The sequence below is a fragment of the Carassius carassius genome, chromosome 29 (assembly GCF_963082965.1).
Source record: "Carassius carassius chromosome 29, fCarCar2.1, whole genome shotgun sequence".
In the NCBI taxonomy this organism is placed as follows: Eukaryota; Metazoa; Chordata; class Actinopteri; order Cypriniformes; family Cyprinidae; genus Carassius; species Carassius carassius.
Genome location: NC_081783.1, coordinates 7,422,916 through 7,438,032, shown reverse-complemented (window position 1 = coordinate 7,438,032; position 15,117 = coordinate 7,422,916). Strand labels below are relative to the sequence as shown.

General features: G+C 39.6%; 1 protein-coding gene across 6 annotated transcripts in view; it reads left to right on the top strand.

Annotated features, from left to right (window-relative positions):
* LOC132109521 (phospholipid-transporting ATPase IG-like) overlaps window positions 1-15,117 on the top strand; it is a 64,677-nt gene that overhangs the window by 22,163 nt on the left and 27,397 nt on the right. For all 6 annotated transcript variants that reach the window (XM_059515670.1, XM_059515671.1, XM_059515667.1 and 3 more), the window contains exons 2-3: window positions 4,217-4,336; window positions 11,509-11,598. In XM_059515670.1, the coding sequence (XP_059371653.1) occupies window positions 4,217-4,336; window positions 11,509-11,598 (210 nt within the window). The remainder of the gene's footprint in view (window positions 1-4,216; window positions 4,337-11,508; window positions 11,599-15,117) is intronic.

Sequence of the window (15,117 nt, the reverse complement as noted above, 5' to 3'; positions counted from 1 at the left end):
ATCTTTTCTTGCACTGTCTTTCAGCCATTGTCTGGGCACATTTTTATGACACTGCTACCCTGACATAGCCTGTTTTTTGTTTGCCATTACCATTTGCAAAATTCCTGCAGGTGCTAAACAACACAGACAGCATGAAAATAATCATCATCAGTGGAGTCATTCAGTGGATTCCCTCCCAAAGGCCTCTTTTCCTTCTTCCTAACCCTTCTCCTGACTGTAGTTGATGTATAACTAATAAAACGAAGAGACCGTATCTGAGCAAGCATCTAACCTAAAGGACCTCACTGAATCATTCACTTTTTACAGACCATTTTGACCTTTCTGTGAAACGCTGAAACTGCAGCCCTCACACAAGCATCGTCCCAGCCCTGATACCCTTATAATTCGGTTTAGATTTAACACAGCTCCACGTCCGTTTGTTTTGTTTTTCCCGAAGCTCTGCGCTGTGTTCCTTTTACACCGGGTGGCATTTGGAGGTGGATTCAATCCCCTGAGCTCTGGAACTTGTGCCATTTCCTCTCCCCTCACACCTGCCCCTCCCCTCTCCATTTGGTCCAGCCTGTTTCATCCGGGACCAGGGAACGCACCGCATGCTACACTGATGTGTGAAGAGCCGTCACGCTTCACAAAAATGTACGTAATCCCAGGCTCTTCCCAACCATCGAGCCAGAATATACAGATTGCGCCGCCATGTACATTTAAAAAAAAAAAAGCTGAATCGAGGGCATATCCAGTGGGAGACGAGAAGATGATGCAGATGAAACAGTCATTGACTGTTTTAAATAGCTGTCTCTTCTGACTCAGAGTGCAGATGTGGATGAGAGTGACTTGTATGCTGAAGATTTGCATCTAGTTTGCAGTAGATACACATAAGCCTCTTGTTCCTCGATGCCCCGAGTGAGGGACGTGAGTTATCGCGCACCACTGATGCATACTGATACGCTGTGATTGAGTTTTCAGGTGATGAATACACTGATGCGAGCGATTAGGGCAGATATGCGACACACAGGATCAGCATGTTATCTGATACACACCGTACACAAGTCCTGTCAGCGAGGAGCTGAACATTACCGGACAGGTTGTGACAGCACTACTATGCCTGCCATCCCTCTACCTGATGGGGCGGAGGTGTGGAACAGATGAAGGGGGGCTCAGCACACACTCACACACTGCATTAAACCCTCAGATTCTGTCTCTCAATGCATTCTGAATTATTCACACCAGCAGTTGTGGTACTGCCTCTCACACTGTCCTGGGAAACACTGGGGGGAGGGGGGCGAGAAAGAGAGTGGGCGGCGGGTGGGGTTGAAGTGTGATGCTGAAAGCCTGCTGAGACGTGGTGGCAGCATATGTTGTCTTCATAGAGACCCTCAGTGACAGAGAAATGGTGGTGTGTGTGTGAGTGACTAACTAAAAGTAGCAGTTTTAAGATGCTGCTGAACTCTGCATTATCGGCTATGCTCTGTTAAAAAAAGCTATATTACATCCATCCATCCATCTTCTTCCGCTTATCCGGGGCCAGGGCCGGGTCGCGGGGGGAGCAGTCTAAGCAGAGAACCCCAGACTTCCCTCTCCCTAGACACTTCCTCCAGCTCTTCTGGGGGGACACCGAGGCGTTCCCAGGCCAGCCGGGAGACATAGTCTCTCCAGCATGTCCTAGGTCTTCCCCGTGGTCTCCTCCCAGTGGGACGCGCCCGGAACACCTTCCCGGGAAGGCGTCCAGGAGGCATCCGGAACAGATGCCAGAGCCACCTCAGCTGACCCCTCTCGATGTGGAGGAGCAGCGGCTCTACTCTGAGCTCCTCCCGGGTGACTGAGCTTCTCACCCTATCTCTAAGGGATCGCCCAGCCACCCTACGGAGAAAGCTCATTTCGGCCGCCTGTATCCGGGATCTTGTCCTTTCGGTCATGACCCAAAGCTCATGACCATAGGTGAGAGTAGGAACGTAGATTGACCGGTAAATCGAGAGCTTCGCCTTGTGGCTCAGCTCTTTCTTCACCACGACAGACCGGTACATCGACCGCATTACTGCAGAAGCTGCACCGATCCGTCTGTCAATCTCCCGTTCCATCCTTTCCTCACTCGTGAACAAGACCCCAAGATACTTAAACTCCTCCACTTGAGGCAGGAACTCTCCACCAACCTGAAGAGGGCAAGCCACCCTTTTCCGACTGAGGACCATGGCCTCGGATTTGGAGGTGCTGATTCTCATCCCAGCCGCTTCACACTCGGCTGCAAACCGTCCCAGTGCATGCTGAAGGTCCTGGCTTGATGAGGCCAACACGACAACATCATCCGCAAAGAGCAGAGACGAAATCGTGTTGTCACCAAACCTGACCCCCTCCGGCCCCTGGCTGCGCCTAGAAATTCTGTCCATAAAAATCATGAACAGAACCGGCGACAAAGGGCAGCCCTGCCGGAGTCCAACACGCACCGGGAACAAGTCTGACTTACTGCTGGCAATACGAACCAAGCTCCTGCTCCGGTCGTACAGGGACCGGATAGCCCTTAGCAAAGGGCCCCGGACCCCATACTCCCGGAGCACCCTCCAAATGCCGCCTCGAGGGACACAGTCGAATGCCTTCTCCAAATCCACAAAGCACATGTGGACTGGTTGGGCAAACTCCCATGAACCCTCCAGCACCCTGTAGAGGGTATAGAGCTGGTCCAGTGTTCCACGGCCTGGACGAAAACCACACTGTTCCTCCTGAATCCGAGGTTCTACTATTACTAGGTTTCTACTATTACTAGGTTTCTACTATAAGCTATATTGTCCATTGATTTTTGAGTTACCCTGTTTGTTATGTCATTATTGTTAATTATTTCTTGTGTTGTGATGTTTTTTTTAATTTACATTACAGTCCTGACTTACATGTGTGCCATCCAAAACGTCTTGATTCATTCCACTGATTAATTTGGTCCAAAATGGCCCTCTCTCATTTGTAGTACAGGAAAGTCTTGATTCATTGTAGTGAATGGGGTTGTTTTAAATGGTTCTCTCTCTCTCATTTGTAACACTCTAAAGTCCAGCTTCAGAGATCTGGCTTCCTGGCTGTCCATCAGCGTGTATGTTTTATGCCAACATTTCCTCCGGCAATCCCATGCTTACACAGCTTTGAGTCAAGTTGTTTCCCCTTTTCACTCTATAGAAATGTCCTGAGTCACGAACTTGACCACAGGGGAAACTCACAGACCTGTTACAGTGTTTCTTAGGGATTTTTTTTTACAGTGGGCAAGCAACTGCAATCCCACTGCCAAACACTACATACAAAACAAAACAATAGTATATTAGTATAGTATATTACATTATATATATATATATATATATATATATATATATATATACCACACATCCTCTGATCCCACATGTTATCTATTAAAAAAAAAAGAACAAATCATGTGATTGCATTCAGCTTTAAGAGTGAGATCTTAAAAGTCTCAGGAGCTTGATCACACTTTGACCCACCGAACCCTTGTTATACTTGGCTGTGTCTGGAGCTGTGCTAAAGCATGTGCTGCAAAGCTGAAAGTACACATCTCAGACCTTTAGTTATTATACTTTAGGGGTTGTTTATTTTTTTTTCTCTTTTTTTAATAATATATTTAGCAAATATTTTAATTGACCCTTACAAAAAAAACGTATGTATGTATACGTGTGTGTGTATATATATGAATAAATAAATACATAAATAAATAAATAAAACATTAAAAAGTAATCAAAGTAGTAATTCAAATATAAAAAAGTAATACTCAGGAAAAAAAGGTGCAAAAGCAGTAACTATTCCAAAGGTACAAGTGTTTAGGGCAATGGTCCAACATATAGTTCCATTGCGCAATTGGTGTCCCGAGTTCGAATCCCAGCTCAGGGACATCTCCCCCGATCCTGCCCCCCACCTTCTCCCTCTTCACTTCCTGTTCTCTATACTGTCCTATAACAACAAAGGTAAAAACTGAAAAAAGTGTACCTTTTTTTTTTCTCTCCTGAGAGTGCAGTATAAACAGCTATATAATGTTACCTTGCTGACATTTAAACCAAAAGATGTCACAACAATACTATGACCTAGTGTAAAGGCAAAAATGTATGACTTTTTTCAAACACTGTACGCCGACTGGTTCTCCATTTTGATGTTGGTCAGCTGATGTTGCTGTGTTTAAACTGTTCATGAGAATGATCTCTCTCTCTCTTTTTTCCTGTTTCTCCTTGTGTCCATGTAGTGTGGAGGAGACGAGAATCGAGTGGACAGCAGGACAATCTATGTAGGACATCGGCCATGTCCAGACACAGAGGCCTTCATCCCCTCTAAATTCTGTGACAACAGGATTGTGTCCTCCAAGGTAACTTCTGGTATTTGTTATACTTGACCTCATCACGAATCTGAAAGCACGAACTGGGCCATTGCTTAACCTCCCCGTTGTGTAATCAGATTTTCACAGGATAACAGCATTAGGGGTTTGCTAGCTCCCTTCAAGAGCCTGTTTGTAATTTTCTTTAGCTCGTAATTAGCAAGTGTTGTTTTATGCCATGGCAACTGCACTGCAGCATTAACACGTAAGAGATGTGTGTTAGCAGCAGCATGTGGAGAGTACGGCTTCTCTCGAGCCATGGTGTTCGGCCACCTGTTCCTTCAGGTGTGAAGAGACTGTTGGGACCCTTCTACTGTGTTTGAATTTAGAAATTCCTTCCCATTTTCTCTTTTTTCCTCTGCTCTTTCATAATTAGTTCTTCACAAACTGCAGTAAATCTTAGCACCCCCCTTCCGCCCCACGAAACTCCCTAATTTGCCTGTCAGAGCAGTGCTTAAGATCCGGCTGATAAATACATAGTTGCAATTAATGCTCAATTGTTCGGGGTGGTTGACTCTGCCCCCCCCTTACTCTTGTGGGACTTCCTGAATCTCATCATTCAGTCGATAGATGAGGAATGTTTTAAGATACAAAAGGAAGAAACAAGGGAGTAAGATGTAATAGATTTATCAGACCTGTGGTTGTGCTGTGGTATCCGGTGATCAGTTCCTCTCTTGCATGAAGATCTAAACACTCTTTAATTACCTGCGCTGAGATGTTTACACTTCTCTATGCATCCGCTTTGCATCTTCCCCCTTCAAACTTAGCATAACCTTTTCTCCATGGCATCCATGGGATCCCATTTTTCCTCTAAAATTGGTCCAGACCTGCCACATCATCTCGAGTTAACCCCAGTATAACATCTGCTGTTAGAAATGACGATGTATTCCCTTTTATCTTATTGCAGGTGCCACAAACTGCCCTCTCTCACTTTCTTCACCCATGGTGATCCATTATTTAGCAGTGATGGTTATATTAGGTGGCAATAGCGGTCCACATTCCAGTTATTTTTCTGTCTCTTTTTCTTTCTTTATCTCCTCTCCAACATTATTCAGTCAGTATTTGCATTTATTTTTAGTTGTATAGCTGAGTTTTTGACATATTGGATATTTAAAATTCAACACAAAAAGAGTGATTTTTTTTTTAGTGTATTATATTTTATGGAATAATACAGCTTTTTTTTTATTTTTATTTTATTTTTTTACAATATTACACATGTATTATGAATTTCTGTTAAATATAATTGTGTGTGTGTGTATTATATATATATATATATATATATATATATATATATATATATATATATATATATATATATATATATATATATATATAGTGCCTTGAAAAGGTTTTTGCCCCCTTATTTATCCTTACAACTTGGATAGGTGACAAATTATTTGTCAGGGAATGTAGGAACAACAAATAATAACTTGACTTCTAGTTGATCATTTGGAATCAAAAGTGGCTTATATGAAAGGCAAAGGCCTCTAGATTACGCTTATTTTACCGAAATAAAATCTTATAACGCCTTGATTTTTAATTATTTAATTAGGACAGAAAGGACAGACTTGGCTCAGACAAATGTCTTGTCACATCTTTAGAGGATTCAACCAATCACATATTAGACCATCACCTGTGACAAATACTGTAATTAACACATTCTCAGGTAGAAGAAGAACCCCAGCACATCCAACCTTCATTTGAAATGCATCCTGACCTCTGACAGCGTGCCAAAGATTCAACCACAGACCAAAGTGCTGATCATCAAGAGCCTGAAGACCAAGTCTCCTGCTGAGGTGGCAAACATCTTTAATGTTTCTAAACGTCAAGTGGAGAGGATAAGAAAAAGATTTAAAGAAACTGGTGAAGTTCATGACAGGCCCAGGTCAGGCAGACCCTGTAAGACAACTGTTCGAGAGGACCATTTGTTGGTTAGACAGTCCAGGGCCGGCCCTTTTTCACTGCAGCAGAGCTACGTAAGAGCTGGTCACCAGAAACCCCTGTATCTACAAGAACAGTTTGTCGATTCTCTCACGCAGTGGTCTCAATGGCTGAATTAGTGCTCAGAAACCAGCATTAAACAGAAGACAACTAAAAATTGTGTTGCATTTGCCAAGGCCCACAGCTTGCAGGAAGGATGGACTGTGGAAAAGTGGCAGAAGGCTGATTTTTCTGATGAATCATCTATTGAACTTCATCCCAATCGTCGCAGATATTGCAGAATCATCTTGGGTCCATGCGGGTTCCAATAGGTCTATTGGAACCCGCATGGACCCAAGATTCAAACAGAAAACAGTCAAGTTCGGTGGAGGAAATATTATGGTTCATCATTCAGTCATTCAAAATCATTCAGTATTGGGGCGTGTGAGAGATCTGCAGAGTGGATGGCAACATCAACAGCCTGAGGTATCAAGATATTCTTGCTGCCCATTACATTCCAAACCACAAGAGAGGGCAAATTCTTCAGCAGGATGACGCTCTTTCTCATACTTCAGTCTCCACATCAAAGTTCCTGAAAGCAAAGAAGGTCAAGTTGCTCCAGGATTTGCCAGCCCAGTCACCAGACATGAACATTATAGAGCATGTCTAGGGTAAGATGGAGGAGACATTGAAGATGAAACCAAAAAATCTTGATGAACTCTGGGAGTCCTGCAAGAATGCTTTTTTTGCTATTCCAGATTACTTAATTAAAAAGTTATTTGAGTCATTGCCGAGACGTAAGGATGCAGTCCTCCAAGCTCATGGGAGTCATACACAATATTAATTATTTTTCCACTGCACCATGATCAGTGTACTGTTTGAGTAAATGAATTACTCCGGGATATTGGTTTATTTTAACTTGGATGGAGTGTCAGCCACGTTAAAAACGTTAACAGCTTAAGTAATTTGTGGATTAATGCTTATTGGAGACGTGAACCGTTTCCAACGGTTTCAAACCATTACAAGAAGAACCGGTTAAATTAAATGATTAGTTCGCGAACCAGATATCACTAAACTCTAAGCTCACAACAGACACGGAAGAGAAGACAATGCTGAATAAAGTAGTAATTTTTATTATTTTTGGACCAAAATGTATTTTCGATGCTTCAACAAATTCTAACTGACCCTCTGATGTCACATGGACTACTTTGATTATGTTTTTATTAACTTTCTGGACATGGACAGTATACCATACACACAGTTTCAATGGAGGGACAGAAAGCTCTCTGACTAAATCTAAAATATCTCTAACTCTGTTCCAGAGATGAACGGAGGTCTTACAGGTTTGGAACGACATGAGGTGAACTAACCCTTTAAGGTTAGTGTTCATGATCCAACAATAAGAAAGAGACTGGGCAAAAACTGCATCCGTGGGAGAGTTCCAAGGCAATAGCAATTGCTGACTAAAAAGAACACAAAGGCCTTCTCACATTTGTCCAAAAATATCTTGATCACTGATCTGATATCATTGTACCTGTGATGATAATGGCAGAGAGGCAGTGAGACAGGGAAGCCTCTGCTCTTCTCCATAAAAGCACATGAAGGCAACCTTAGTAATATCTTGATTACTTTAGGGGAAATTTCTATGGACTGATGTAGGTGCTGGGCGGTATATAGAGTTTGTACGATATATCGATATTTTCTTTATAAGCAATTTGATATGAGGCAATACTATTTATATCGATATACAATAGTTTAATAAAAGCGCATCTGAAAATATAGGCCGGACACAGACTGAGTTGCTTTGAAGAAAGTGCTTTATCCAATTTGTTCTTAACATGTGACAAGCTTCATATTCAGGCCTGGTAAGATATAGTTTATAGGTTTGTTTTGCAGAAGTTTAAGCGGCTCGGCCCGTCTCAGACAGTCTCGACATATTCTCAGACAGAAAGGCTCAGATATGCTGTCTTCCTGAATGCATAACTTACATATCACAGGTATATCCTCCATCTGTAAATGTTAGAATGCCATGGAAATATGTAAAAAAATTTGTCATAAGTGCATGAGCCTTCTGTTCTGGGATTCTCCACTAAACTTCAGTGACTGAGCACAGTCTTGTGCATGCGCCAAACAGACAGAGCACAATTACATAGGAGCGCTATAATTATAATCACAAGTAAGTCTATTTTTATGATAGCACTGACTGTAAAGAGACTGCAATGGAATAATCAAAATAGCCAAACAACTCTGTGCTTTTGTTCTCATTTTTAGTTTAGTGAATTTAACTTAACTTAGAAATTAACTTCTGCTTTATTTTTTATTATAAAAGCCTTATTTTTGTATTTAGATTGTAATATTACAATTTTTGAATGAAATGTGATTTTAACCCTTTTTTGCACATAATATAAAGGCTTACATGATTACATTAACTTTATTTGTTTTGATAGCCTTTAATATGTATTGTTTTGTTGGACAACATTGGGCGGTAAGTGAAATAAATAGATATTAAACACAGATTTTTTTTAATCCAAATACAAAAAAACGAAAATACCTACATATATATTGGATATTGCAAATCGGCCAAAAAAAATAGAGATATGATTTTTTGCCCATATCGCCCAGCCCTGGACTGATGCGACAAGTTAAACATTTATGAAGGCTTGTGTCCCGTTACATCTGGCGTAAAACCAACGCAGCATTTCATAAATAGAACATACCAAAAAAAAAAACAGGAATGGGGCAAAAACTTTTTCACAGCACTGTATATATAGGTGCTTGTCATATAATTAGTATATCATCAAAAAGTTGATTTCACTAATTCCATTCAAAAAGTGATATTTGTATATTATATTCATTCATTACACACAGACGGTTATTTTTCAAATGTTTATTTCTTTTAATTTTGATGATTATAACTGTCAACTAAGGAAAATCCCAAATTCAGTATCTTAGAAAATTTGAATATTGTGAAAAGTTTCAATAATGAAGACACCTGGTGCCACACTCTAATCAGCTAATTATATCAAAACACCTGCAAAGACCTTTAAATGGTCTCTCAGTCTAGTTCTGTAGGCTACACAATCACGGGGAAGACTGCTGACTTGACAGTTGTCCAAAATACGACCTTTGACACCTTGCACAAGGAGGGCAAGACACAAAAATTAATTGCAAAAGGGGCTGGCTGTTCACAGAGCTCTGTGTCCAAGCACATTAATAGAGAGGACGAAGGGAAGGAAAAGATGTGGTAGAAAAAAGTGTACAAGCAATAGGGATAACCGCACCCTGGAGAGGATTGTGAAACAAAACCCATTTAAAAACATGTAGGGGAGATTCACAAAGAGTGGACTGCAGCTGGAGTCAGTGCTTCAAGAACCACTATGCACAGACTTATGCAAGACATGGGTTTCAGCTGTCGCATTCCTTGTCAAGCCACTCTTGAACAACAAACAGCGTCAGAAGCGTTTAAAGACAAAAAGTACTGGACTGCTGCTGAGTGGTCCAAAGTTATGTTCTCTGATGAAAGTAAATTTTGCATTTCCTTTGGAAATCAGGGTCCCAGAGTCTGGAGGAAGAGAGGAGAGGCACACAATCCAATTGCTTGAGTGTAAAGTGTAAAGTTTCCCCAGTCAGTGATGGTTTGGGGTGCCATGTCATCTGCTGGTGTTGGTCCACTGTGTTTTCTGAGGTCCAAGGTCAATGCAGCTGTATACCAGGAAGTTTTAGAGCACTTCATGCTTCATGCTGCTGACCAACTTTATGGAGATGAAGATTTCATTTTCCAACAGGACTTGGCACCTGCACACAGTGCCAAAGTTTCCAGTACCTGGTTTAAGGACCATGGCATCCCTGTTCTTAATTGGCCAGCAAACTCGCCTGACCTTAACCCCATAGAAAATCAATGGGGTATTGTGAAGAGGAAGATGTGATATGCCAGACCCAACGATGCAGAAGAGCTGAAGGCCACTATCAGAGCAACCTGGGCTCTCTTAACACCTGAGCAGTGCCACATACTGATTGACTCCATGCCACGCCGCATTGCTAAGTTTTGAGTGCTATACATTCTCATACTTTTCATGTTCATACTTTTAAGTTGGCCAAGATTTCTAAAAATCCTTTCTTTGTATTGGTCTTAAGTAATATTCAAATTTTCTGAGATGCTGAATTTGGGATTTTCCTTAGTTGTCAGTTATAATCATCAAAATTAAAAGAAATAAACATTTGAAATATATCAGTCTGTGTGTAATGAATGAATATAATATACAAGTTTCACTTTTTGAATGGAATTAAAAATCAACTTTTTGATGATATTCTAATTAAATGACCAGCACCTCTATGTGTGTGTGTGTGTGTGTGTGTGTGTGTGTATATATATATATATATATATATATATATATATATATATATATATATATATATATATATATATATATATATATATATATATATATATATATATATATATATATATAACTTACTAACTTGCGCTTATTCTCTTGCTAAAAAGTTTATTTAAAATGGTAATGTTGCAGCATCAAAATATAAAACACTTTCCTGTTTGTATTAGATTCAGCCTTATTTGATGTTAACTGTCATTCATGAGCTAGTATGCTTCTGTTGTTGTGTTTATTTCCTAAAAGAGAGCTGAATAAATAGTGAGCCAGTGCCAAACGGGTCATGTGGCAGGTTCCCCTTTCTGGGGTTCGCCGAACAAAGCGATAAGTTGCTAATCCAAATCAATGTAATAGCTGCTAGCCCAGAGAGCTGCCGCCTGGTCACACACATCAGAGAGCTCCGGAGCTATTGAAGTCTCAGCTCCCTCTCCCAGAAAAGCACAAACACAGGACCTGATGAATATTGAATGCATTTAATCCTTCCTCCTGCTTTTGATCAGGATGTGGGTTTAGACTCACATCGCTGTAAATGAATAGTTCACTTAAAAATACAAAATTCTGTTTGTTTTTGGAGAAAGTCCTTTCTGTCTGGATAATGAAAATTAATTGGAACTGAGATGACAAAAAAGCACCTTAAAAGTAATAGACATGACTTTTGTGCTATATCACAAGTCTACTGAAGCCATTAATAGTTTTTTTGTGAAGTATAAATAATGACACAATTTTCCATTTTTGGATGAACTATCCAAACCCTATTTAAAACCCTATTTGCAACTTTAAATAAAGTAATTGACAGCTTGTTGGTTTTAAGCTTGTTACTGTTTGACACCATTTTTTTTCTCACTTCCTCAGTACACAGTGTGGAACTTCCTGCCAAAGAACCTATTCGAGCAGTTTAGAAGAATTGCTAATTTTTACTTCCTCATCATATTCTTGGTGCAGGTAAGTGAGATCATTTGATCAGTCATAATCATCTGTCATCCCCAGAGAGAATGCTTTGTGTCTCCTGTGTGTGTGTGTGTGTGTGTGTGTGTGTGTGTGTGTGTGTGTGTGTGTGAGTGTGAGAGGATACAAGTGTGTTTATGTGTGACTCATAGCCTGGTTGTTTCTTTCCCCGTGCTGATCTGATGTCATTGGACCTGTGATGATAATGGCAGAGAGAGGCAGTGAGACGGGAAAGCCTCTGCTCTTCTCCATAAAAGCACATGAAGGCAACCTTAGTTAAACTAGTGAGTGGAACCATATTAACAGCTGATGCCTTTTAGACAAGTGTGTGTATTTAATAAAGGGTAATGGTGGATTGCTGAAGAGCTTCTAGTCTTGTCGGTGTCAGGTTCAAGAGGAGTGAGAATTGAAAGACACGATTTGACAACTGACTCAGCAACATTTTATTTTTATTTTGTATAAGTGTGAGATTGATGCTAATGAATTATTTGGTTATGACTGTGTCCAAACCTGCAAATGCTGCGATCTCAGGCAGTATGGGGTTAAGGCAGCATCAAGGCAATACTGTTCAAAGGTTTGGGCTGAGTATGAATTTGAATGGTTTGAAAGAAGTATCTGATGCTCACCAAGGCTACATCCATTTAATTTAACAATACAGTAAATTAAAAGAAAATCCGCTGTTGAAATAAAAAATAACTGTTTTATATTTTAATATATTTCAAAATGTAATTTATTCCAGTGATGGCAAAGCTGAATTTTCAGCATCATTACTTCAGCCTTCAGTTTCACATAATCCTTCAGAAATTATTCTAATATGCTGATTTGCTGTTAAAAAAACCTTATTATTATCAAAAAGATACCGTCAAAAATACTTTGAAACTCATGTTTGAAATATGAATTGGCTGTTGTCTGAAAATGTAAAAAAAAAAAAGCATCTGACAGATCCTTTGAAATCAGAAAATTCTTAGATCATTTTTTTTTTATTTAATTCATGATCCAGATTCTCAGTTAAATAAGCCTTGTAAATTATATGAATAAAATATAGATCATACAGACTTGACATTATATGCTTAATATGACTGAAAAAGATGCCTTTTTAGTCACTAACTAAACATGGCATGTTCATTCTATTTTATTCACAGCCTATACATGTGCATCTCACAGTAAATCTAAATGGGCATCCATGTTGAGATGTGATCTGTGTGTGTGTGTGTGTGTGTGTGTGTGAGAGGGAGAGATCCCCAGGTGTTTGCCCGATTCTGGCATGCGTCTGGCATGCCTTTACTAATCCTGCTTTTCTCTGGAGGGGCTCCTTATGCTCTCTGACTAGCTCTCCCCACGCAGCCCACTATTATAACCGCACAAGGGAGACACACACGCACACCTGTCACACAAGAACTGCGCTTGAATCACCAGCCTCCAAATAGATCCGCAAGATTCTCTTAAGGCCAATGTTAACGCACCATCGTCTTATGCCCAGTTCTGTCTCCCTATGCCATTTTTCTGTTCCTCACCCCCTCTCTATTCCTCATTTCTTTGTTCTCCCCCTTCTCTCTCTCTCTTTCTCCCTTTCACTGTATGCCTCTGCAGCACAGCACTGCTGACGTCAGCAGCCAGGAAGCCCTCTGTAGTTCTTTTGAGCCACAAATAGACACTGACTGATAAAAAAGCACCAGTACTCTAAAAATAGCACTGTGTGCCTTCGCCGGAGTCCTGATGGGAAAAGAGAGATGCGAGGAGGGAGGAGAGGAGAACAGAGGAGGGAAGGAGTCAAGGGGGATCTCTGTCTCTCACACGCACATTTTGACACACATTCTGCTGGAATGTTCTAAATACCTGTGTGTGTGTGTGTGTGTGTGTGTGTGTGTGTGTGTGTGTGTGTGTGTGTGAAGGCAGAAGAAGGGATTTCTCTAACAAGCACTCAGTGTTCAGCCGAGTGGAAGTGTGCATAACCATAAAGAGGAAATTAGTGCATAATGTGAAATAAGAGGATGTTTTTGGCGCATGTATCTTAGTCAGAGTAGTCAAATGTGATGGATGAAAAGAAGTAGTACATACATGTACAATATGATTAATTGATTCTTTATTTTGAACTCTTCAGGGTGTTAATTTTAGTTATTTAAAAGCACGTGCAGAGTCAAACATAATGCATCTAAATGTTGTGCCACACTGTAATGCTGCTAAAATGAAACAGAGGCACATCTGCAGTGGCATCTGTACCAAAAAACTCTAGTTTTACCGCAGGACTCCGATTTTACAATAGACTTGACGTGGTGACCCAACAACCAAAATCTTTCACCATACAAAAATGTCCTAAATGCATGCATGACTTATTTTAGTGCTGTCAAACTATTAAGTGTGATTAATCTCATCCAAAATACGTTTTTGTTTACATAATGTGTATGTACTGTGTATATTTATTCTTTATATTATATATAAATACATACACGTACAGTATATATTTTGAAAATATGTGTGTGTGTGTGTATATATATATATAGAATATAAAATATATTCATATAATTTATTTTATATATAAAAGTCATATATAAACATAACATTTTTCTTAAATATATACATGCATGTGTGTGCATTTATATACATACATAAACACAGTACACACACATATTATGTAAACAAACTTGGGTGTGATTACTTGTGATTAATCGTTTGACAGCATTACTTATTTTATTGCACAATATAGTTAGTTTCATTTCATTATTTGCATGTAGGCTGTCTGAGACCAGAACAGAACAACAGAACAGATTTGTGACCCAGCAGTTGAGGAAACGTTGGTTTACAGTACTGTGCAAACACACACACAGGTGGAAGCCTGCAGATACGTTTAACAGCCAAGGACAAAAAGGTCTCAAACGTTATTTTACAATGTCTTAAACAAAGCAACCAACCGACATTATGAATTCCATGAACTGTATATTTAACAGTCATAGGAAGCAAAGTTTTTCCCACTCAAAATGAATAATTTTAAATCTGTGCAGTTTTATGTCACTGAAAACAAGATTTCTGCTTTTTGACAACAGAATTGAATGTCTCTGTGATGCACTGACGTAGAATCATATTTCTGTTGGCAGATGAAAGCTGTAGTACAGCTTTTATGCACTGAATTTGCCAATAGGTCACTAACTAATTTCCCATGCTTTTGCTGAAAAATTAAGTGGCTCAGTGTTTTAGAATAGAAAATACTGTGCAACACAGTTCTCAACCTTTTTGTGACCATTGTTCATATTTCAAGATTAATAATATCAATATTTTCTATATTTTCTCTGGTATTTCTGCTGTAATTTTTTTTTTTTTTTACAGAAACTTGTAACGTTGATGTATTTAATTATATCATTAAAATATAAATGTAATATACTCTGCTGAAATTAACCACAATTCATTTAGTAGTTCTAGAATATTCTGTAGGTTTATTAGTAAAAACAATAAATATTCAGGGGTGAAAAAAAAATTGAACTTGTATATATTTTTAAGCATTTTGATTAAGTTATTCACTCT